The 26,321-nt window shown below is 36.1% G+C and overlaps 1 protein-coding gene across 1 annotated transcript in view; it reads right to left on the bottom strand.

Annotated features, from left to right (window-relative positions):
* LOC148955126 (popeye domain-containing protein 3-like) overlaps positions 1-26,321 on the bottom strand; it is a 69,557-nt gene that overhangs the window by 8,021 nt on the left and 35,215 nt on the right. The window contains exons 4-6 of the mRNA XM_089108072.1: positions 21,102-21,233; positions 10,055-10,162; positions 5,359-5,511 (exon numbers count right to left, since the gene is read on the bottom strand). Of these exons, the coding sequence (XP_088964198.1) occupies positions 5,359-5,511; positions 10,055-10,162; positions 21,102-21,233 (393 nt within the window). The remainder of the gene's footprint in view (positions 1-5,358; positions 5,512-10,054; positions 10,163-21,101; positions 21,234-26,321) is intronic.

Genomic DNA, 26,321 nt, shown 5'->3' with positions numbered 1-26,321 from the left:
AACTTATAAGTGTAGAAATATCAGAAGAATCTAGATTGTTCAGTTTTGATATAAAATCCATGTATACGTATATTCCTTTTGATAAATCGTTTAGTATTTTATACAAAAAACTTGAGGAATATAAAAATTAGAGATAAGAATTATCATCGGGAATTGAACCGGAAACAGAGTTAAATTAAGTCAGAGTAAGGAGTAGGTATGCTAAATACTTCATGTTTAGAGATAAATTTTACTATCAAATCAGGGAATTCGAAATGGGAGGGCCTTTAAGTCTGTTGTTAGGAAATATTTATGTAGAGTATGTAGAAAATTTAGCTATAGAAACATATTTTTTAAAACCTAAATTTTGGGGCAGATATATGGATGATATTTTAGTTATTTGGAATTACGGGGAATCAGAAATTGAATGTTTTTTGGGACATTTAAATAATCTGGGAGGATGATTAGTTTTTGCAATTAAAAAGGAAACAGAGAATAAGTTACCGTTTCTAGATATTTTCATCCATAGAAATAATGACAAACTAGCGTTTTGAATTTAGTGTAAACTAACTACTAACAACCGTTACTTGTCTCTCGCATCAAATCATCCGATCCAGGTAAAAAGGGGTGTGGTTATTTCTTTAGTTGATAGGGTATTAGAATTAGCATTACCAGAATGCATAAGCAATGAACTAATTTTTATTAAGGATATTCTATTAGATAGGCCTAATGGCTATCCGAAAAATATAATTTCTCAAAAAATTGAAAAAAGGAAAAAAAAGTTGACTGATCCAAACAGATTAGAAGAAGATGGGTCAAATCAAAAAACAAATTACATAACTTTGCCTTTTATCGCAATATTGTCACAAAATTAAGAAGAGAATTAAAAAAACACAATATAAATACAGCACTTAAATCAGGACATAATATAAGCTCGTTGTTAAATAAAGGGAAAGACAAGGTACAGAGAAATTTGCAAAAGGAAGTATACAAAATTCCATGTTCTTGTGGTAAATTTTATGTGGGAAGAACGCAACAGATTTTAGAAAAGAGGCTACAGCAACACAAGAATGCAGTAGATTGCGCTCTAAAACAAAACAAAACACCAGAAACGTTTGAGTCAGCTGTTGCAGAACATCTTTATAATTTTTCTCATCACAGTATTTTATTTGATCAAACAAAAATAGTAGATACGTCTGTAGGGCTTTTACAAAGCTTCAGGGAAATTATACAAATAAAAAAGATAATATATGGGGGTATTAGTATCAATAGAGATGAAGGGTATTTTAGGATCTATTTGATTTATAATAGTTTAATTAAAAAGCAGGTAAAATTTTCAACCAGAGCTATTTTTTATAATAATTCGGATACGACTGATGACCTTGCGGACAAAGTTCAGCCTGGGTTAAATGCTGGGAAAGGTAAACGAATTGCAGCTAAGCTTGCAAGCAAACGAATCTGTTCAATTTATAATTCAAACATTGGGTGATGAACCTGTGAGATCTAATTAGGAGTTATAAGCTGGGGGTTAGCTGATCTTTTTTGTTTTTGTTCAAGCATAAATATATTCTTATGTTTTTATTTATGTCAATTTATATTATGTGAGAAGGTGCGTCAATATAAACATTCGATTTTATGCACCAGTGAATGGAGTTGTTTATTTAATATGTGACTTTTCTTTTCCTATTTATGTATATTTTTTCTTTTGTTTTGTTTAGTATGTTTTTTATGTTTATTTAAGAATTTTTTTTTTTTTTTCGTTGAGAAAGGCTCCCGGATGTGGGGCCGAAATATTCGGAGTATTTGTGTTTAATTAAATGTGTTGTATTCACTGCTTTATAGAAATTAAAACCCGTTTTTCTTGTTTAATTTCTTGGGAGGGTAGTTGCCCTCCAACCACTTTCGACTATTAAAAAGGGCACTAGTCCTTTGAATTTCCAATCGAATGAGCCTGTTTTGAAGTTTTTACGACAACGCCTTCTATAAAAGCCTTATATGCCCCCAGGGCATAACTTAAAACCCTTGCCTTGAGGGATGTGGGGGAGTATCCTCCTCAAAAATATATTTTCTATCTGGAAATCAACTACGCTGAACAAAGCGGCTGTCTTAAAATTTTGATTAGATGTGTTTGGGGGAAATCCATTAGGGCATTATAGATGGCAGGGCTTACAGGAAGATTTTTAAAGAACGATGTTTTCAACGAGTTACAAGCAGAAAAGAAAATTTTAAGCCTTGTCCTCAGTTGGCATTTTACGAAAACAACCCTGTTTTTGCGGTTTCAAAGCACAGCTTTACAACCCAGTCTCCATTTGACCTTTTAGATACACTACAGAAAGCTAATAAACAAATGCAGATGTGTGTAAAAGGTTTCCTCCACACAGTACAAGAAAATTGAATTATTAATTGTCTGATTTACCTGCTGTGTGTGTAACTCAGCCTCCTTTAACGTGAACTAAGTAACTTCAACCCCTGTAACTCAGCACTCTTTCAATTCAACCCCAATTCAACACAATCCCTATGCAGTTCAAATCCCATTTAATTTAACTCCTATTCAAGTTCATCCTACGTAATTGAATCGCATTCAATTCAAACCCATTAAGCTTAACCCCATTCATTTAGAACTTTATTCAACTCAACCCTCATTTGATTAAATCCTATTGAACTCAACCCCAATTCAATTCACCCCCATGAAACTCAACCACCCTTTAACTCAGCCCCCATTCAAATCAAACCAGACAATTCAACCCCTTGTGAGATGTAGTTCAATCCCAGTTTAACTTAACCCCTGGTTTAGATTAAAGAGATTTGGCCGGACCCCATACAACTAAATTTTAGTAAGACACATCACTCGAGCACTTGTTTGCAGAAATCTATGGCTGGCATTTCAGGGCCGGATCGACCAGGTACGCGGCCCAATTGGAAGCTTTTGTGTGGGGCCCTCTCTTTGTATTAAATTTTAAGTAAAATTCAGTGTATATATACAAGATCAATGTCCATCTTCGCTGATTCTGTCATCTGCGAACTTGTCTTTGGTATGTTACGCGGACGACATCCTGAATCGTAGCCGAACCCTTCAGCGGACAATTCATATCTTCGGAATCCTTGAAGCCGAATATCTTAAAGTTGGACTTCAGTTCAACTCTTCAAAATCGGAAATCGTCCTATTCAATTGGAAAACTGATTTTTGTGTTCCTACTATTGCCCTTGGTTCTAGCTCTGTCCAGCCAGTGGATCACCTCATTTATCTAGGTTTACCCATAGGTTCGTCTATCCGTCATAACCGAAAACTTCTCCTCGAACAGCTTAAACGACAAATTTCAGCGTCTTACGCTTCAGTTGTATCCTGCAAACTCAGATTCAACCGGCCACTTCTAGCAAGCTTGTATAACACCATCGCTCTTCCGCACATTTTATATGCCACGCCCTTCTAGAAACTTCTCACTAAAACTGAACAAAATATTACCAGAGTGTTGTATTCTCATTTTGCGAAGTATTTGCTTCGTCTACCTCCTTGGCATAGGAATTCTAATGAAATTTAAAATTTTAGAGTCACATACCCTGACATCGCCGTCGCTAAACGAATAGCGAAGAATAATAGAAAAATACGCCAGAATCCACACGAATGGTCCCATTATATATATATATATATATATATATATATATATATATATATATATATATATATATATATATATATATATATATATATAGACAGGCTTTTATATATTGATTGTCATTGTCACTTGTCTTTCATCCCAGTCTGTTGCCCCAGTGAAGCAACAGGCTGCTTCTCCACTTCTCGCATTTTTATGTAACCTTTAGCATAGTTGTTTCTGTAATGCAATAGTTGTTTGCTAGAGATCGCATTATTTAAAAGATGTGCAAGGTGTTCTTTAACTGCTTAATCAGGGTCTAAAAAGTATATTTGGCCGCATGAATGCGGTCCCGAATCATCTTCAGGGGTCTGTGATGGTTGTGCTGCTAAATCTACTTTGAAGCCGAAAACACTACTACTATTGATGGTTCGGTCATCGCTTGCGTTGAATGAAGCTAAAGCAAAACATGAGCCCAAGTTTTGTATTTGTCTGTGTAAATGTTTAGAGAGCAAGTGATGTCCTATAACAGGCCAAGCCAATTTATTTATAAATTGTTGAGCTGGCAATGCAGTTTGACCAACCAAGCAGCAACGTTCAAATAAATCACCCGTGTTTGCAACTTCTCCCATGGGGAAATGGAAAACTCCACAGTGAATACATACAACGTTGAAGGATGCCAGTGACTTGTAATTAACACTTCCGTAGTTGACTATATCTTCGTAGGTTTTTACTGGGTTTTGCGTCACAGTTTGTTGATGTCGAAGATAATGATGGCGTTGTTCTTCTAACGTAACATTTCTTTCTTCTACACTTTCATTTTTGACTCGTTCGGATTCTCTTTTTCGCTTTTCTTATATAAGCACAATTATTTGTTATTACTTGCCATTTTTGACACTTTCTGATACTCGCTTTCAGGTTTAAAAAAGGTTTTAGCTTCGTCAAATATCATTTTCTTATGCAAGATCATGTAAACTTATTAGTTAAAACCCGGTACCCCCCCCCCTCCAATTGGATACGGCCTGGTTCGTGAGTTAAGGAGTTTGATTTGAATGTGCATGAGGAAGGGCTGAGTTAAATTATGATGGATTTTTTTTCCAGGGGGCTGAGTTTAATAAGAATGAGATACACGGGGTTGAGTTGCTTGCAGTGACTTGAATTCATGGAAATATGCAGGGGGAGGTTTATTTTTCAGATGTATCTGCTGTTGTTTTCAATTTCTTCAATGGAAATACTGAAGAAAGACATTTTTCAATGACAATACGCCACAAAAACGCATTTTCAATGTCAGGAGGGGGTAATCTAGGGCATCGTTTTCTCCTTGGCCACCACCACCCTCCAAACCGATGCCCCTAGTTGGATAGAAGTTGAGCTAAATTGGTATTTAGTTTGAATGAAAGTTCAGATGAATCGGGCTAATTTTAAGAGTTTAGTTGAATGGAGTTGAGTTGCATGGGGTTGACTTAAACAAGGATCGATTTATGGGTTTGAATCAAGTGATGGTTGAGTTGAGTTGCACGATGGTTTAGGTAAATAGGCTGAGGTAAAAAAAAAAGTTGAGTTGGACGGGGTTGATTTGAATGAGAGTTGAGATGAATGGGGTTCAGTTGAATTTTGTTGAGTTGCCAAATGCCAAAGTCTGAAAACTTGAGTTATACTTTTTTTTATAACTGCTAATAATTTTTGTAATAGCATTGGGGAATTGGTTCCGTTCTTAATATACGAAATATAGGCACCGGTTAAAAAAAAAAAAAAAAATACAAATTCAACAAAGACTCTACAGTACCTTGTCATTCATTGCTGTCAACTTTGAGGTCACGTCTCGAGCTACCAACAGTGACAGAGCTATTGCGACTTGCGGCTCCTTGACTAAAATATATTCCATGGAGGATCTGCTCCACCAAATATACCGAGATGGCATAGTTGCGACGATGGAAACCTTTAGAATAAAACTGAAAATCATCAATAAATTGCCCAAATTCATTCATTAAAATTAGAAAATAAAAAACCTAGGTCACTGAAGCAAATCCATAACTTGTTAACGATAAAAAATCATTAACACGACTGTTTCACTTATGTGAATTTTCTGGGAAGGAAATGTATATTAGTAAGTACCATTATTGGACAGAAGTTTCTTACAATGTCCAAAGTGTTATTAGATACAAAGTGCTATAAGATAAAATAATCAACAAATCATCATCAACAAAACGTAAAGCTATAATTTTAATCGTGTATACTGACTGATAATAATAGTATAAAAAAAATGTATCAGTGTCCTTAGTAGCTATGTACAAAAAAGCAAATTAAGCTTATCAAAATAAGACTGTCCGTACTACTTTTATGGAGACTTCTCAACCATAGTTCCCGAGAACCTTAAGGCTTAACAAAATGATCCCAGAGCTTTGTAATAGTGAAAGAGCTACAATAAAGTCACATGAAGTACGAGAGAAACAGCTACGGAATATGTAACGCAGGAGTTCCCTGAGACATGTAATTTATTTAAAAAAGATTAAAATAAATTAAATGCTTCAAAGAAAGGATACAGAAGGAAATACGGGCTTAAACGAAATTTGAATCTAATTTTTTGATATTAAAGAAGAAAAACGGGATCTTTTCTTAAATGTGAAAGTAGGGTGAAATAGAAACAAAAATAGCATGAAAAAGCACAGCTGTTTTTTGGAAGAAAAAAAGTTTTCGGCATTGCATGCCGAAATAATGTCGCACATAGCGTTTAGAAACAAAGGGCTTGTTAGAAATACAGTTTGAAAATCTATGGGTAAGTTGGTAACTTGAAATGTTATGTTAAAAGCTTTTTTTCTAATCCCATCTCCATAATCAAAGCAGAGGTGGTGAGTTTGAATGTATTCATTTTCATAATACAGCCATGATTATTGGCAGATTGTTTTGCCGATGACCAAAAAGATTACAGTTATGGATTACCTAAAAAATTAGGTACTTTAAACTCATTTAAATCATTTTTTAATTTAGAAATATTCCTACAGACTTTTTATTTGATGCGCTAAAAGAAATTGTTTGTATAACAAATTTATCTTCCTTGAAAAAATGTTTCAGCTTAATTTCGTTGGTTCCTAAGATGGAAAGAAACTAGGTCATGACCCATCAATCGTTTGTCCCTGTAGGCCGGTTAAAACATAGGAAATATTATTTAGGTGGAGTTCAATATTTATGGCAGAAATAAAAAGGCTTTTTCGAGTTGCCAGATCTGTAAGCATTTCCAAGGAAATTTCGTTTGAAGAATACGATCATAATCGCTTATTAAGACATTGAACAAAAGTACAAAAATTCTTAGGGTTCGAAAAATCCCTTTAATGTTTTTTTTATAGAGGCGAAAGATTTTTGAAGTGAATTTTTTCTTTCAATTCTTCCTCAAGGTTGAATAGGAAATATAAACCTTCAAAGAAAAATCTGTATTTATTAAAATAGAAGTAGTTTAATTTTACTTAAGATTTTGTAAAATGTACACACTTTATAAATTGCTTTCAAATATTTTTTTTCTCCATGTTCAAATTCTTAAGAAAAAAGATAGACAGTAGGGGAACAGAAAATACACACAAGATCTAAAAAGAAAGCGTTGTCAAAAAAATTAAGAAATTTTATCGAAACGTTGTCAAAACATTTAACAAATAAATTTAAAATATACGGTCTATACGTCTGGACTGCATTTCTTTTGGCCACCAAAGATTCCTCGTAGAAAATCGGTAAATTTTCTGATGAGCCCACTAATGCGATAGCTAGGAAATAGACATACCTTCAGAATCAAAATTTCGTTCTGAATCCAACCAGAGCATTCATTTGCATCACGTTGTGTGGATGAAGGATGACAGATTGCCGAAGATTGTTCTTTTCGGCCAACCATCTAGGGCTAAACGGAAAGCAGGTCGTCCCCGTCTAGGGTGGGAGGACGTCACAAAGAAAGATTTAAAGGAAATGGGAACTTCGTGGGCGGGTGTAAAAAGGGAGGCTTTGAATAGATTGGGATGGAGGAGGAGCGTGCGTAGCTGTGTTGGCCTCAGGCGGCTTGGTGCTGCGGTGAGTTGTTAGTAGTAGTACTAGTAGTAATTCCCCCTAACGTACAAATAAATACCCTAAATTAAATATATGCAGTGAATTTTCCACTATTTCGGCAAACTGTTAAATCAATTTGATGAAAAGAATTACTTACGGAGAATTCAGTGCACATATACAACCCAGGATATATATATTTGTACCTTAGTGGGGGGGAGGTTAAAGTTCATTTCCGACGCCAATGAATTTAATATTTGGATTCAGAGTGAAATTCCGATTCTAAAGTTTCGTCAATTACTTAGCTACTTCGTTAGTAAGCTAATCAAGAAATTTACCAAAAATCTAGTCGTTTGATTGAGCCCCATGACACATAAATTCTGATAATTTAAAAATAAAACAGACTATATATCAGTAAGCTATTTACGTAACTGAATCATCAATACAGCTGTGCGTGTATTTTTTTATTCCCCATTATGTCACAAGAGACAAGCTTAAGAATGTCAACTTTTTTAAAAGCTTTAATTTAATTACGTCTGTTTAGGTAAAAAAAAAGGGATCAAATCCCTTCACAAGCTGTGCGAAGGCTTTTGGATGTCTTCAAAGAAAATTAAATCTTCAAATATAATAGGAAGGTTTACAGATGGCTATTTTAAAAAGCGGTAGGCATGGTTTCGGAGTGAACTATTACAAGTCAGAATCGGTAGTTTGAAGTATGAAAGGCTAATGAAGCATGGAAGGTAAAAATGAGTTATGACATTTACCATAGACTTAAAATGTGTAATTATAAACAATATATAGAACCACCTTTTAATTATACTTGTATCTCCAAATTCATCAAAAAGTGAAGATAAATGCTTTCCTTGCTATAGATTTTCAAGGCTAAAGGTAAGTACACAACGATCATAACACATAAAAGTCGTCCTTCAGTAGATTAAATAAACAAAAAACAAGTTTTTTCAACCGACATTAAGGGGCAACAATAAAAGTGCAAACGAACAAAAATGATTGAGTACATGAGGGGGCTTGCGTTTGCACAATTGCTCGCTCGTTATGCTAAAGTTTTGATTCAGTCCGAATCCTTAAAGAATGAATCCTGAAACACTATGTTCGTTTAATTACAACAATAAGAAGCTTTAAAAAACTTTAGTACTAAAAACTTTAGCAGAAGGAGCGGGGTATTTTGGAGAAGTAACCACCCTCATATACGTAATAATTTCTATTTGTTTTAAGTTTTAATGTTGCTCCTTACTTTCAGTTGAAGAAACTTTTTCTTTATTTAATTTCTGATCATTTTTTAAATAATACTGGGAAATCCGGCACCCTTTTCATAGAAAATCCCCTTCTCCCATGGAAACTTCCTCCAAGGAAAGATCCTCCCACGTAGCCCACTCCCCAGAACCCCCCACCATAAAAAATCCCTCCTGAAAACGTCTGTATACTTCCCAATAACCAATACTATATGTATACAACGGGCAAAGTTCAAAACTTGCAGCCCTTTCCCAGGGGACTGTGGGGGATTAAGTCTTCCTCAAAGACATAGTTATTAGATTTTTCGACTATGTTGAACAAAATGACTATCTCAAAATTTTGATTGGGTGACTTTGGGGAAAAAATGAGCGTGGGAGAGGGCCTAGTTGCCCTCCGAATTTTTGTTACTTAAAAAGGGCACTAGAACTTTTAATTTACGTTCGAATGAGCCCTCTCGCGGTATTCTAAGGCCACTGGGTCAATACGGTGACCATTAGGAAAAAAAATAAAATAAAAAATAAACGCGCATCCGTGATCTTTCTTCTGGCAAAAAATACAAAATTCCACATTTTTGCATATAGGAGCTTGAAACCTCCACAGCATGGTTCTCTGATACGCTAAATCTGATGGTGTAATTTTTATTAAGATTCTGTTACTTTTAGGGGGTGTTTCCCTCTTTTTTCTAAAATGAGGCAAATTTTCCCAGGCTCGTAACTTCTTATGGGTAAAATTAAACTTCACGAAACTTATATATTTGAAATCAGCATAAAACTCCAATCCTTTTGATGTATCTTTTGGTATCAAAATTCCATTTTTTAGAGTTTCGGTTACTATTCAACCGGGTTGCTCATTACTTACAGTTTGTTACCACTAACTGTTTGATACAAATATTGGGGACCACTTTACATTTTTGTGTTTAGTCTGAAGGATGTCAGTTTTTTAAGTAGCACGAAAAACAATTTCTGCTTTACCTTCTAGTGAATTTGGAGAGAAAGTTGCAATTTAAAAGTTTTTTTAAATAAAGTTTAATTAAGCAAGTACATAGGAAACTTCACTTTTTTTATACAATTCATTTCATATGATAGGAATAGATTTCCGATGGATATACGAAGATGTAAGATGATGTAAGAAGATGTAAGAAGAATGTAAGAAGTTCTTAAGAAGAATGCCAAAATTTATTGAAGTTATCTTTTTTCATTTATACTTACCTTGAACTTATCGTCCAGCAAAGGTTGACAAGACTGGAACTCTGGTGAATCCAAGAACTGGAAAGGTTCAACCGTATGCAAAAGCGTTTGGTCGCTAAACACGTTGGCCTAAAAATGCAGACAGTACATGAGTCATTCGTTTACAAGCAGAAGGGGATTTAAAGGGATTTTTAAATTCTAGTTGAAATCTTGACCTTAATAAACTTACGAATCTGATCCAATCCTTGGTAATTCCATCTTTGTGGAGAGATGATACGAATTATTTTCCCCTTCAGCCCCAAATATTTTCTCATTATGTCAAATCAGCGTAAAAATCATATCCAATGCTATATCACTCAAAAAAGATTTGTCGCTAAATACAGCAGGGATCACATTTTAAGGAGAAATTTTTCTTCCATGCCTTTTTTATTACTCATCAAATAGAATGGATAATCGTAAAAAATTTCTTATGTTCGTTACATAAGAAATTCTATATTTTTTCTACGGGTTAAAAAAATCTGTATAATACGCTTTCTAGGGACAAAACAGATTTTATGGCTCCTTAATAACATTCCTGACTCAGTTACAAATGGGATTTTCTCTAATTTGCCATTCCTTTTAACATGTTTTTATAATTTTGGTTACTTTGGGCCGCGGTTCGTTCTTTACTGGGTTGCAGCTAACGCTACAACCATGTTTTTTGCAGTCTTCGCGCATTTAAACACCTTTGTAGTCACTTATAGCATCAGCTCACAACTTCAACCTTTAATCTAGCGATTTCAATAAGAACAGAAGAAGTATCAATTGAGTATGTTGTCGGTGATAACCTGATCTGTGAAACTGCCTGGGCAAGGCTGGCAAATTATGCAGGTAGCCTGTTGCAAAAATAGATTTTACAGTAAAATTTTAGTTTGGAAGTGGACCGGTTAAACCATATTGATATTGAAATAATGCAAAGGAAATTAGTCTAAATAATCTAAGAGCTCAAGGCAGATACCCTGGGACTGAGACCTCCTTACCGGTCCCACAGCTGCATACACAAAGACAAGTTGTTCCTATTTTGGCTTGTGATTATTTTTGGATTAGTCCAAAATGATTAAGAATCAAACGTAAAAATTAATTGCACTAATGAAATCAATTTACAACGTGTGCAAATAAAATGACAGAAATAGATTAAATTTGAGGAAGTTAAGATTTATAGGAAGCATTCTACCCCAAGCAGCAACCCATCTCTAACATCTTTTTTGGCTTTTCTGAAAGCGTCCAACCTCAGTTACTGAAGTTGCTGCTGCCATTACGGAGGCTATGAATACTTGAAAGTTAGTCAGTTAGCTAGTGAAAGTTAATTACGAAAGCAATATTTTGGAAATTTCGAAAAATAGATTCAAATACTGATGTCTCTTTTTTATTCTCATTATTTTTCCAGTACAAGTGGGGCTCAAAAATCGTATAAAGCAGTGTATGAAGCTCAATAGAAAGCTAATGCTTACATGTATAGGCCTATGCTTCGCATAAATTTTTGATGGCAGCATCAGCGTAAGACGCCATATGACACCCGAAAATGGATCTTTTTGTGTTTGTACCATTGAGACCTCCAAGGCCAAGAATCTTTAACCAGATGCTTAAGATTCCCCTCTTGAAGTCGGCCCTCCCAGTCCCCTTAGTAAGTGAAAATGAAAAAAACAAAAATTTAATCTGCCTAGTGGAAATTTACTCAGATATAATTATACGGTACTTTCCCATTATGTGGACACCTCGGCTATAGACAGTCGAATGAATGCAGTGATGGAGAATCGTAAAGCGGGTAATTGTTATCTAAATTAATCGAAGAGCGTGGTTTCTCATTGAATTTACAATATTTAAACTGTCGTTTGTTGGGGTTTAGGGGGAGAAAAAGGTACCTAGGTTAGGTTAGGTTACGTTAGGTTACGTATTTAATATATACAATGCTTTACCCTCCACCCCCTTCCACCCTAATGCGCAAATATATAGCCCAAATTTGTTTGTAAACTATTATATATTTATCCTATCTTGTTTTATTTCATTAGCATTAACCAAACTTGACTTTTTAGAGGTGTCCTCATAATGGGAAATTACCAATTACACAATACTATTCATGCAGGCTCATTCTAACACAAAAGGCAAAGTACTTAAACACATTTTCGGGAATTTCACAAATGAGCTTGGAACAACAGGTGCCTATTTTTTTTGTTTTTTCTCTCTCCAGCGCTAGCGGGGCATTAGGACGTCCGATAGGAGCGTCGAAATCTTTAACCCTGCGAAGTTTTCGCAATAAATGTTTGACTTCCCCCGCCATGTCAAGACATGAATGAGTTGATCACTTGTTTTGAGTTCACACACGGGTCCATCATATGGAGGCTGGGAAAGGGTCCCTCCCCTGAATTTGGAAATTTTCTTTGTTTAACTATCTATTATAATAATATGAATTTAATGGTCAGTCCTTCTAAATGTTAAAAGTCCAAGAAGTAAAAATAATAAAATTATACTTTCTTATGTGAAGTTAAAATTTTTTTTGCAGCACTGGAGCAGAAAAATTGTAGTGACACTAGGACGAATTTCCACAAAGTATATTAATCACGCCTTAAATCAATTTAATGTCCTTGAGTTTCCTAAAATCTGTATTTACTCCATATAAGACAATATTAAATCAATTGTTGCATCTTTTATTTACTACTAGTTCATGATACCAAGGTTAATATACCCCTTGGACTCATTATGGTACAAAACTAAACATTTTTTTAAAGCGCTTGTTTTACTTTTCATTCGATTTCAATGGCTCTTGTGTTTTTAGGGGTCGCTTGCGAATCGAAATCCATGTTTAATGCCTTATTTTAACAAAAAATCAGGCCGAGGCAAAGAATTCAAGTTTCTTATTCAAAATTAACAGTGTCACTTTAAGTGACACTGTTAATCATCTTTTTTTTCAAGGATCTATTTGGCTTAACCTTTGCCTTTCTAATCCTTTATGGGGTAAGTAGCAAGCGACACTTACAAAATTTGTACTTCTAATTTCTGTGTCAAATACCTTAGAACACGGAATTTTTTTTACGTCGCAAGTTTACAGCAATAACAGTTAAGCATATATAATTTAGATTATATGCAAATATCCGCAGAACATTTGATATACTATAAAGAGTCGTGGCATTTTCCATTTCCAGTGCAAAAGCCAAATTACGATTGCAGTCTTCAGGTTTTACGTATGTGACAGCCAACACGGCCAAGAATCGTGCCTTACCATAGGAAAGAACATCCATAGTCTTAGGATGAAATTCGACTATTTCAAATCTTAAGTGAAATAAAGTTGTGCTGTTAAAAGAGGGTATCTTTTTTGGGGAAGGGGGAAGTCCAGTATCTTTGGTTTACAGGACTTAGCAAATTGCTACTGGTTTTTGGCTCTTTCTTCACGTGATTTAAAAAACTCACAATGGAAACCAGTGTTGCATCCAGGGGGAGGGGGAGATCACAGCGTTTTAAGTATATAGGTTGGTAAATCCCTTTAACTTTAGAAAATATACTTAGCCGAAAAAAAGTCTCTCTACCAGAAGAAAGAAAACTGAAGATGTATTCTCTATGGCTCCATCAAACCAAGCTCGTGTTGACAATTTTGTTTTCGTATAAAACCTTGAACAGTTACAAGTTTTTGGAGGAATGAGATAGTGAGACGGATGTAAAATGGTTTAATGGTTAAAATGGTTAGTTCAACATCAATTTCTAGGCATGGTTATTATTTATCAATCCTAATTTTATTTTTATTTAAGCATTCTTGATTGGTTCAAAGTGATAATAACTGAAATCGATGTCTAGCTAAGCATTCGTGTGAGGGATTTTACGATCATAAAAGTTAATTCTTTAATAGTAGGGGAAAGATACGGAAAAAAATGGTCGAACCAGGAAAAAATTGGTATAGAAATTATTTTTGCACCACTGTGTTAAAAAAAGAGAGCTCTACAACATATCAAAAATCTAAATCTCCATCCCGTTGCAAAATTCCCTTTTTTTCACGTTTTTTGCGCCTATTTTTTAGATATTTCCAGAATCCGAGAATCAGGAACCGTGAAAAGAAAAGTAGTTTATTGATCGTTTCCCTTTTAACAAACGATTTTTTTTGTGCTCTTTCATTAGACAGAAACATCACTTTTACTCACTTAAGTATCCTTTATGTTTTGTTTTTTTTTTTTTATGAAGTAAAAAATCAAAAAAAAAAAAAAAAAAAAGAAAAAAAATAAAGCGACACAAGATCACAGGGTTTTTTTTGAAGAGGTGCACGAATTTTCGGCTAATTTTTCCCTATCTGAACAAATAGCCTACCGACGTTCCAAATTCATTTCTTTTCTTACCGAGCTTTATTGGTGACGACATTTTCGACCAGCTGGAAAGTCCCTTCTGATTTTCACTTTCAGTTACACCATGCCTTGATCTTACATTCTTTTCAAAGTTGCTTCAGTCTGCTGAGCCTTGTAGAGCCACCTATCTACAAAAAAACTCCTCAGATGGAAAGTATTTTGGAGGCCGAGCAGAAATTTAACACAGGTGCGTTTTTGTTTGTTTTTCTTGCCGATGCTTTTGTAACGTAACTACTAGGAAGCGGAAAGGAATCGGAGGAAGGAAATATAGAAAAGAAAGAAGACTCTACGCTCGTCCTACCTCTCTTTTCTGACACATATTTTATCAGCGCCATCTGTCTGAAGAAAAATTAAGTACAGCAAACAAGTCGCTAGAGTGCAGCACGGTCGACGCCGCTAGGCGGAACGAAAAAGCTATTTCTCTAGTGGAAGCGAGAGTACTATCAAATATCGCCGGTCCCTTTCGCGGATGTGACTATCAGATTTCCCTGGTCAAAAATCCTTAAAGCACCCATGATACTCGACCCCGGCTTTCAATAAGATTGACAGTTCATTTATTTTAGTAACCTATCTGAACTGGGGAGGGTTTAGCTACAGATTTTTCGGTTCAGATTCAGGGTTTTCGTTGTAACATTCACCGACAGCTCTACTTATTCCCATACTTAGATTTACTTATTACCTATACTACTTATACTCACTTATTCCCAGTTCTATTTTTTAGATGGCGGAGACTGCAGTTTTATGTCCCCTTTGTGAACGTTCAATAGACACCTCAGTATCGTCGGTACTGGCAGAAAAAGGAGCTACGGCAATCAATGAAGCTAGCAAAAAGAGAGGTACCAGCATCTCTGTCGAGGCAGGGAACGAAGTCCATGTTACTTGCAGAAAGACTTTCACAAACAAAATATACCTGTCGAAAATTGAGAATGAGAGACGACGAACCTTGCAATAAAAGACGGAAGCAGAAAAAGTGGTACCCCGATCACGGACTCCAAGTTTCAACTTCCAAGAGTGTTGCTTTTTCTGCACTACAAGGATAAATCTCAACACTACCCACAGAAAAGGACACGAGTGGTACAAGGTTCGGACTAAAGACTTTGAAGAGAGTATAAAGGCAGTGTACAAGAGCCGTAATGATGATTGATCAAATAACGTTTTTCACCAAATACGTTCAGTGTCAGAGGTGCACGCAGTTGACGCAACTTATCACAAAGCCTGTTCTTCAATATTTCAATTAAATAACAGCCTTCGAGCCAGATTTGCGACGCAAGAACTTTTTGGATTACTCGAAGATAATGAGCCAGATAAAAAAAACGTCCAAAAAGGGGGAGGCCAAGTCAAGATAAAAGATATTGGGCTTCTTTGAAGCTGGCTACTTTTTTCGAAGAAAATGACAAAGAACAGTATACAGTCAGTGAACTTGTGGTTAAAATGGGAGAGTTTTTGAATGAGACAGACCTTGAACTGTACTCTAACAAGTACTTGAAGAGCAAGCTTCTGGAATATTTCAGTGACCAGCTAGTATTTGCAACTTTTGACGGTAAGGCTGACGTGGTGACATTCAAAGAAAAAGAATCAGCGATACTCCAGAATTTTTATTACTTGGACAAAACCGATAACGAAGAGAGTGAGAAAATCAACCTTATTAGAGCAGCAGCAAAGATTATCAAAAGTGATATCAAAGGACTGCCATCACAGAAGGAATCATATATGACCGCAAAGCAGATTTTTTCTGGAGAACAGCTGAAAGTCGCTCTACCTAATAGCCTAATGGTATTCTTAGATGGAATATTCGTTGGACCGATATTTGTCTCAAATTGCTTGTCATTGGTAATTCCATCGTTCAAGCTGCTCGCCCGCGTGCCATCATTTGTCCACTGCAACTAGGCTTAGCAGTGCAACAGGATTACCATTTCAAGTCCATATTTCTTATTGAGACTATACACAGCCATGGAATCTGCTCCTCCTATGATGAAGTCCAGAAATTTAAATGCTGTGCATCAGTCCGTGATGAATCTACCCTTGCAGGAATTACCTCCGCACATGCTGTGCAGCATGTAGCTGATAATGCAGATCACGATGTTTGCACGATGGACGGAAGAAACACTTTCCATGGGATGGCTCTGCCAGCAACAGTCACGTCTCCTCTCATTAACAGCCGATCACCCATTCCGAGATTTGAAGTTTCATTAGTTTAAGTAGCCCAAAAAGGAAAAATTCCTATCTACCCTTACCGCTTAAGTGAGACAGTGCTTTCAAAGGTGCAATATGAGAAGATCCCTGGCAAAAATGTCAACGACCCGTATGCCTCACTCGATCAGCTCTGGTTAGCTACCGGGTTCCTGAATGTCCCAAGACCGAGCTGGAATGGATTCATGCAGTCAGTTTTCTCTAACCAAATACATCATGAAACGGGAAACCTTCGCAGCAAGGCAAGCGTCTTGTTTTTGCCGATAATTGACCTCCCGTCTAGCAACGAATCCTGCCTTTACTCAACCTTGCGCTTTGTAGCTTCGCAAGGCAGAACCTATGGATTCACACCCGTTCTCACATTTGACCAGCCGCTCTGGTGGAAGTCTATGAAGATCCTCAAGTCCGACACGACGAATGAGCTGAGTAGTATTGTTCTCAAGTTAGGTGATTTTCATTTGATGATGAGTTTCGTCGGATGCATAGGACACCTCATGCAAGGTTCTGGTCTGAAAGAGGTTCTGGAATTGGTATACGCGACTGGTGCAGTGCCGCACATTCTTTCTGGAAAAGTGATTTCTAGAGCTGTTCGATCTCACATTCTCGTGAGCTCGGTCATTTGTGCTCATCTCATCGAAGAAGAGCAAGGGACGTTGACGTCTCTAGACATGTCTACTGTCTTCGCTAACGTACTGGATGGATACCTCCCACCCGAAGATCTCAGTCATGTTCCCCAGATCAAGAAACTTGAAAACTTTCTCAAGCAGAGACGCCAAGACCTGCTGACTCAGAGAACTGCGAAGCTCTGGTTTCAGTATCTTGACATGGTTGGGATACTGCTTAAGTTCATACGTGCTGAGAGACTAGGCCTGTGGGATTTGCACCTACAATCTGCAGTAGAGATGTTTCCGTTTCTAGCAGCATCTGGACATAACCTCTATGTCAAGTCGGTCTGGATATACCAGCAAGAGATGGCTAAGCTTCAAACTAGTCACCCACCAAACTTCGAAGCATTTGAACAGGGAGGTACCACCATTAGAAGATCAGAGCGACGCTGGGCTGGGCTCTTGGCAGATCTTGTCATCGAGCAGGAGTATATGAGAAGTCTGAAAACATCGGGCGGTCTTACAACTGGAGGTGGGATGACAGAACAGCGGAGAGCCATTTGGGTTCTGTCAAGACCAGCATGCCTGGAGATGAACCTCTTGATGCAAAATTTGACAAAAATTGGTTACTCGACAAGTGAGCAGCACCGCGACATGAATTCCAGTAGAAAGGAGCGTGACTTCGACGATACCCATAAGCTCGTCGGATACTTCGGAGAATCTTCTCCGTTCAGAGGTGACAATCAGCTTAGAAACATTGCCAACGGCATAACTTCTTCCCAAGATGTTAATGTTGACGAGGCCGAAGTGGCTGGAAAGTTGATTCTAAGTAAGATGACAGGAAAAACCTTGAAGGAGCAAGTCTTCAAGAAAAAAGACCAATTGACCCTAATGAATGCCAAAAAGGCGGGGTCCTCTGTGGTAGCGTAAATAGATCTGGTGCTCCTTTTCCAGCGGTTTATAATAGTATCCCAACGAACTGATCTCCGAGAAGAATACTTCAAGTACGAACTTTGTACGATTCCTCCTTCTCTTTTAGAAAGCGATGGCCTTATGAGAAAAACAAATAAGCCAGAGCTTGCAAAAGCGATCTTTCAGGCTTGCGGGATCGAGACTCAGTCACCCTCAATACCTGCTTCCGCGTGTAACACCATCTTGGATGGTGGTTCTCTTCTACGTCGAGTTCCATGGAAGGTAGGGTCAACCTTCAATGTCATCTTTGCTTTATACGTCCATTACGTACAAGCAAGGTACCCTAGTGCAATCGTTGTGTTTGACGGATATGAAGGTGGTCCAGCAATCAAAGATGCTACCCATTTACGTCGAGCAAGGATGGTTGGCCGCCAAGTTTTTTTCACCGAAGAGATGACCCTCTGCATGAAGAAAGACGAGTTTCTTTCATGTAAGACAAACAAAGGACGTTTCCTGAAGCTGTTCGGCAACCATTTGGAAGCCGTAGGTTTTCGAATTTTCCACTCGGAAGGAGACGCCGACGTTCTGATTGTAGAAAAAGCCATAGAAGCTGCTAGTCTTACAGACACAATCGTGGTTGCTGATGATACTGACATCTTGGTTCTTCTGATCAGTCGATCAGATTCGCGTTCCGGGCGTTTTTATTTCTAACCTGAAGCGAAGTTTGGCGGTACGATTAAAGCTTGGGGTATTAGTGAGATGAAGCAGAACCGAGGAACAGATGTCAGCAATCAGATACCATTCTGTCATGCCGTGCTGGGTTGTGACACAACCTCTCACCTTTCCGGAATAGGAAAGGGCAAAGCCGTTCAGCTGCTACTTTCCAACAAGGGTTTCAGGGACAGCGCTGCTATATTTGGCGACAAGCTCCAATCGCTTGACGATATTGTGTCAGCAGGAGAGCGAGCATTGTTGATACTGTATGGTTGCCCTGATGTTTCGAACCTGGACATTGCCAGAAAGCTAATCTTTCACAGAAAAGTGAGCACTGCCACCACTTTCGTGCATCCACAAGAACTGCCACTGACTCAGGCATCAGCGAAGTACCACTCGTTACGTGTCTACTGCCAAGTTCAAATCTGGCTCGGGAGCCCAGTAGACCCTTTACGCCTGGGATGGAAACTGCAGGATAACGAAGTTTTTGTGCCAATAAAAACAGATCTCCCTGCCGCTCCGTCTCAGTTGCTGAAAATTATCAAATGCTCGTGTCATATTGACAGCTGTGATAGTGAAAAGTGTACCTGTAAGAAAAACGGACTTGAGTGTACTATAGCCTGCCGTACCTGTAAGGGAAACTCGTGCAACAATTCGAAGTTTCAAGAAGAAGAACTTAGTGAAGAAGAATAACAGTTAACTGTGATGATGAAAAATCTAGTTTCTACATTTTCATAATATGCAATTTGTATATATTTGAAAAATAAGATAAAAGGTTGTCTCTGAACACTTTAAGTTAGATCCTACCTTGTCTCATGGTGTTTGGTGCTGAGGTGTTTCGTCATTCCTGTTTATTGTTGTTTAGTCTTTTTTTTCTAAGCCTTTCGTTTATATAGCCAAATAGACTACTAGAACGAAAAACTTATTCCGTAGTAGACCTTGATAAACACTGGCAAGAATTTTTTTCCCCAAAGACACAGTTTTTTCCCCATTTTTTTTTTTGATGTTAAATATTTTTCTTTTGGTTAGGGAATGGAATGAGTATCAGAAATGAATTAAGAGCCAAAATCTAATCTAAAAAGATTTTTAAAAAATTATAGTTTACGTTTTTAATTTTTTTCCCTGTTTTTGAGAAAAGAAATAAAAAAACATTAAAAAAAACAATTTCGCATCGAGCTGGAGATTTAGATTTTTGATATGTTGTTAAGCATTTTTTTTCCGGTCCGGATGGTGAAGAAACCATTTCTATAACAATTTTTTCCTGGTCAAAACTTATTTTTCTCCTACTAAAAGGGCTAGGCACACGTAGCTGATTTCGAGAACCGATTTCAGCAAGAATTTACTTCTCGTCAAATTTATATAATTAATGATACCTAGGGACGTAGCTTAATGACGTTTATTCATGATTATTCTCATAATCATACTCTGGACAAAGGCTGTAGAGAGCCTTTAGAGCTTTAGGCTCGTAAAAAAAATTATTTGAATATTATCTGAAATTATTCATAATTAAAGATGATTAATCACCAAAAAACGTCACTAAGCCCCGCCTCTTAGCATCATTAATTATAATCACTCGACGTAGAATACACCCTTGCTGAAATCGGTTCCCGAAATCAGCTACGTGTGCCTAGCCCTTAAGGGGGTATTCCGAAACAGCCTTTACACTAGAATTAGTCTGGCAAGGGTAGACTTTGGGGACTCAAACTCGTAAAAAAAAAATTGTGAAAAAAGTGAAATAGTGAAAAAAGTGAAATTGTGGAAAAAAAATCGAAATTAACCTCAGAATCTGAGGTATTTTTGGGCTTTAAGACCTTCCAGTTTTCCCTCTTGTCTAGATATATTGAAATTTAAAGATTTGTTTCACTAATCTGCCTAATTAATTGACTATTTATTCTAAAATTTTTACACAGCTACAAATTTGACTTTTAATTCGGACTTTAAACAGCTTAAGACTGTAAGATATTGCTACTATGCTGAAAAACAGCGAAAACGGATTTAAGGACTATCAAGGGCAAAAGTTTGTGTCAAAGTTTGTGCCGTTTTTGATGCAGGAATTACTACTTGTACATTGTACTCAGTAGGGGCTCGCTTACAAGACCAAGGGGATAATAAGCATGTTAGCTAGTGTAAATAAACTAAAACGCTAAACTCGAACCCCTAAACTCGGTTTACCTACACTAAATTAGCAACTACGCTTGGAAATGCCAACGTGTAGACGTTTCCTTTTTTTTGGGAAAATGTCAGAACTGGGGATATAATTAGTTAGATATAAAGTGAGCTTACCTTTCCCGAAAGCAGAAGTCCCAAACGGTCTGATCTAGTAAGATTTTGCAGTGCATATGGATCACCAAGGTTTAGTGTGCTTAATTGTGCGTACTCCGAACACACAAACTTCTTAAATGATTTTCTTTCCACCTGAAGTAGATTTATAAAATTACGTCAAAATGTAAATATTACCAAGGCATAATTGTAACTGAGGGGCTACTATTACCGCGGTAGAAGATAATATGTACTACCTTATTGGTGTTTCTTACCATCAGTTAGTTATGTGATAGCCTGTGGTAAGTATTTTACTAAATCCATCTACTTTAGGACAGATAAAAATTAGGTGGCCATAGTGCTTTTCTAAAAATTAAAATTTTTGAAGTCCCTTAAAAATTAACAAAACCATGATTTAAGTTGTAGTCAATGCTTCAAAGAATCCTATTCCAGCGGTCATTTTCGCAATTTCCATGTCAAAAATTTATACAGAGCTGTAACAAACATATAAACATGTATACAGAGCTGATACAACGCCAAAAAACATATAAACATGTATACAGAGCTGATACAACGCCAAAAAACAGAAACTGACCCATAACAAATGTTTTGTTTTCCACCGAATAAATAAAATCGATTGCATTAAAAATGATTCAAGAATGAACTTTACGGTAAATAAACTACAAAAAAAAACACACAAAAAAAGGAAACAGATCCATAATATCTGCTAGAAGAACGACCTAAAAAGAACTCAATATGGAAAATCAAAAGATTTAAAATACTGAAAAAATATGAAATGTCGACTTGATAAATTTCGGAGGAACAAAACGACAGGTTTTTTGTTGCACCTGCAGTTAGCAGCGGTAAAGGTTGCAAGTTCAAATTTTAAATTTTCCAGCAGGTTCCTTTGTTTCCCATTTAAACGTAGGCATAACCAAAAGCAAAAAAGGTTTTTGGCTGAGCTTACACCCCTACCTTCCCAATTGGTTTGAAAGTTTAATTTTTTGTTTTTGATTTTTGATTTTTAATGCCAGCACCTTGAAACCAACTATTCTCTAAGCACAAAAAAAGAAACAAATTTTAAATTGTACAGGATTGTAAAAGAAAACATGTTTTTACACTTCTGTTTTTTTATTAGTCTGTGGGAACTTGTAGTGAAGTCAGTTTGTTTTTCCTTTAGAGGCACTAATTCACAAACTGACTAGGCCAAAAAATAAAATGAATGTTAATATAACTAAATCTAGAAAAATTAAACCCATTTTTTTGTGAGATTCAGGGTATGGGGCAATCGCATTTCTGTACGCGAAGAGGCATTTTAGATGGTTGGGGAATGTGCCAGACAACATTTTTATGTCTAAAATTTGCTTCGCCGACTGAAGCTTGGTCCCCTGGTGCTTTTATGCTAAAGAATATATTATCTTATTAGAATTTCAGCTCAATCGTAGAAAAAAAAATCTCTTCAGAAAGGGGACCAAAAAATTTCCTGAGAAACAAAAACATGAACTCTTCAATTACTAACTTTATAATATACTCGACGAGTAATCAGGTGGTGGCGGTATTCAAGGAGTAACCAAAACATAATCTAGTATTCACCTCCAGTAATTAAAACACAACAATTTTGAAAAAAAAATTATGTCTCAGACATATAAACCAAAATCCAACGTCCTACTATGGTATACCATCATTTTACCCTATATCCCTTTCCAAGCATAAGAATATCTATTTATCAATTTTTGGTAATTTAGGTATGGCTAGACAAGAGGCTACGTCGTATTGAAACTTCAGCTGAACCAGAGAAAAAGTGCGTAGTCGCTATGCTTCTCAGCCTTTTCATTCCACAAAGATATCAAGAAAAGCTATTTTTGACACCCTACGACACGATAGTGTTCATAAAGACAACTAAAAATGCACGTAGGCATTAACTTTCAAATGACCTCTTAAACGGCTACTTGCCGCAAAAATTATAACCTTGAAATTTTAAGAAAAATTTCAAAGGGTAAACCTTCACATTAGTAGAAATGCCTTATTGACTCGTGACCCCACACCATATATGGGCATAGAGTCCCTAGGGAGAAAGATTGCGTAATCGGTCACATGACCTCTTTTTCCAAGGTCGATTTATTTGATGTTTCTATGTGTAATAACTCCGGGACGAAGGTTGCACTTGCGCATTTAATTCTAACGGGAACAATGCTATTGATCTAGGACTCGAGGGGGAAGTGAATTTCCGAGAACTTGATTGCGTAATCGAAGAGGAAGTGGATTTCCGAGAACTTGATTGCGTAATCGAAGGGGAAGTGAATTTCCGAGAAATTGATTGCGTAATCGAAGGGAGAGAATTCCCGAGAAATTGATTACATAATCGGTAGAACCCTATAAGGAGCTCGTGACGGGAATCCATTTATGGGCATAGAATGACGTAATCAACTAGGACAAATGGATTTCTGAGAAATTGATTACATAATCGGTAGAACCCTATCAGGAGGTCCTGACGGGAATCCATTTATGGGCATAGAATGACGTAATCAACTAGGACAAATGGATTTCTGAGAAATTGATTACATAATCGGTAGAACCCTATCAGAAGGTCATGACGGGAATTCATTTATGGGCATAGAATGACGTAATTGACTAAGACAAGCAAGTTACTTTCTTAATGTCACTCCTAACCCCAATTTCCAACTTGAAGTACTTATCTTTGTCACTCACAATTATAATTTACAGCTGTTAGGATAACCCAACACCAAGAAATACTTTTCAAAGGCCATATCAGAACAAGTTACGTTCTTAATGTCCCTCCTAAACTCAATTTCCAACTTGAAGTACTTATCTTTTTCACCCAGAACTATACTTTACAGCTTTTCGTTGAACAATACAAAAAGAAATATTATACAAACGCTGTTTCAGAGCTTTTAAATATCTCACAGGAAATCCTAAACCCATTTAAAAACTTCAAGTTCTTATATTTTTCAACCGAGCCACCGAGTTAAATATGTTTGGATACCTCAACACCAAGAAACCTCAACCATTTCAACAGTACTTTCTTATTCTTCCCAGAATTTTGCCAGAAGTTACTTTCTTAATGTTCCTCCTAAACCCATTTTGCAACTTGAAGTACTTATCTTTTTCACCCACAACTATACTTTACAGCATTTTGGTTACCTCAACACCAAGAAATACCTTTCAAAGACCATTTCAGAGCAAGTTAGTTTCTTAATGTCCCTCCTAAACCCATTTTGCAACTTGAAGTACTTATCTTTTTCACCCACAACTATACTTTACAGCTTTTTGATTGTCCCAACACCAAGAAATACATTTCGAAGACCATTTCAGAGCTAGTTGCTTTCTTAATGTACATCCTAAACCCATTTTACAACTTGAAGTACTTATCTTTTTCACCCACAACTATACTTTACAGCTTTTGGATACCTCAACACCAAGAAATACTTTTCAAAGACCATTTCAGAGCAAGTTACTTTCTTAATGTCCCTCCTAAACCCATTTTCCAACTTGAAGTACTTATCTTTTTGACCCACAACTATACTTTACAGCCTTTAGGTTACCTCAACACCAAGAAATACCTTTCAAAGACCATTTCAGAGCAAGTTACTTTCTTAATGTCCCTCCTAAACCCATTTTGCAACTTGAAGTACTTATCTTTTTCACTCACAACTATACTTTACAGCTTTTTGGATATCTCAACACCAAGAAATACTTTTCAGAGACCATTTAAGAGAAAGTTATTTTCTTAATGTCCCTCCTAAACCCATTTTCCAACTTGAAGTACTTATCTTTTTCACCCAAAACTATACTTTAAAGCTTTTCGGATACCTCAACACCCAGAAATACTTTTCATAGACCATTTCAGAGCACGTTACTTTCTTAATGTCCCTCCTAAACCCATTTTCCAACTTGAAGTACTTATCTGTTTCACCCACAACTATACTTTACAGCTTTTTGAATGGTCCAACACCAAGCAATACTTTTCAAAGGCATTTCAGAACAAGTTCTTTTCTTAATATGCTTCTTAAACCAATTTTACAAATTCCAAATTTTTCCTTAGTAGATAGAAAAAGCTACATCATAGCTGTGAATATTTTCTCGAAAGATAAGCAGTTCTATTTCAATTTTAAACTTTCTCAATGAAGTGAAGAAAAGTTCAAATTTAAAGTTCAATTCTAAGTTTTTCGGTGGAAGATGGAAAAAGTAATACCATACTTGTGAATATTTTCACGGAAGATAAAAAGTTCTAGTTCAATTTAAAATTATCTCAACGAAGTGAAGAAAAGTTCAAGTTCTCTACTGAATTTTCCCAAAGATCACAATTCAATTCTAAGTTCTCTAGAGTAAATAAAAATCTTCCACTTAAATTCTATATTTCACAAAGACATAGAGAAATTTAAAGTTCAATTCTAAACTTTTCGACGGAAGATAGAAAAAGTAATTTCATACTTGTGAATATTTTCACGGAAGATAAAAAGTTCTAGTTCAATTTAAAAATTTCTCAACGAAGTCAAGGAAAGTTCAAGTTCTCTTCTGAATTTTCTCAATGAAAAAGAAATTAGTCATTGATCATTTCTATTTTTCCAAATAATATAAAAATTTTCCAATTTAGTTCAGATCTGTCTCGAAGAGATGAAAAATTTAAAATACTGTTCCAAATTTTTCACAGAAGATAAAAAGTTCTAGTTCAATTTTAAATTTTCTCAACGAAGTGAAGAAAAGTTCAAGTTCTCTACTGAATTTTACCAAAGAACACAATTCATTTCTAATTTATCCAGAGAAAATAAAAATCTTCCACTTAAGTTCTTTATTTTACAAAGACATAAAGAAATTTAAAGTTCAATTCTAAATTTTTCAGTGGAAGATAGAAAAAGTAATACCATACTTGTGAATATTTTCCCAGAAGATAAAAAGTTCTAGTTCAATTTAAAATTTTCTCAACGAAGTGAAGAAGAATTTAAGTTCTCTTCTGAATTTTACCAAAGAATACAATTCAATTCTAATTTCACCAGAGAAAATAAAAATCTTCCACTTAAGTTCTTTATTTCACAAAGACATATAGAAATTTAGAGTTCAATTCAAAATTTTTCAGTGAAAGATAGAAAAAGTAATACCATAATTTTGAATATTTTCATAGAAGATAAAAACTTATAGTTCAATTCAAAATTTTCTCAACGAAGTGAAGAATAATTCAAGTTCTCTTCTGAATTTTACAAAAGAACACAATTCAATTCTAATTTC

The sequence above is a fragment of the Artemia sp. Qi Xiang Cuo genome, chromosome 2 (assembly GCF_049724085.1).
Source record: "Artemia sp. Qi Xiang Cuo chromosome 2, ASM4972408v1, whole genome shotgun sequence".
Taxonomy (NCBI): domain Eukaryota; kingdom Metazoa; phylum Arthropoda; class Branchiopoda; order Anostraca; family Artemiidae; genus Artemia; species Artemia sp. Qi Xiang Cuo.
The sequence above is the reverse complement of the archived record's forward strand: the minus strand, read 5'-3'. Positions and strand labels throughout refer to the sequence as shown.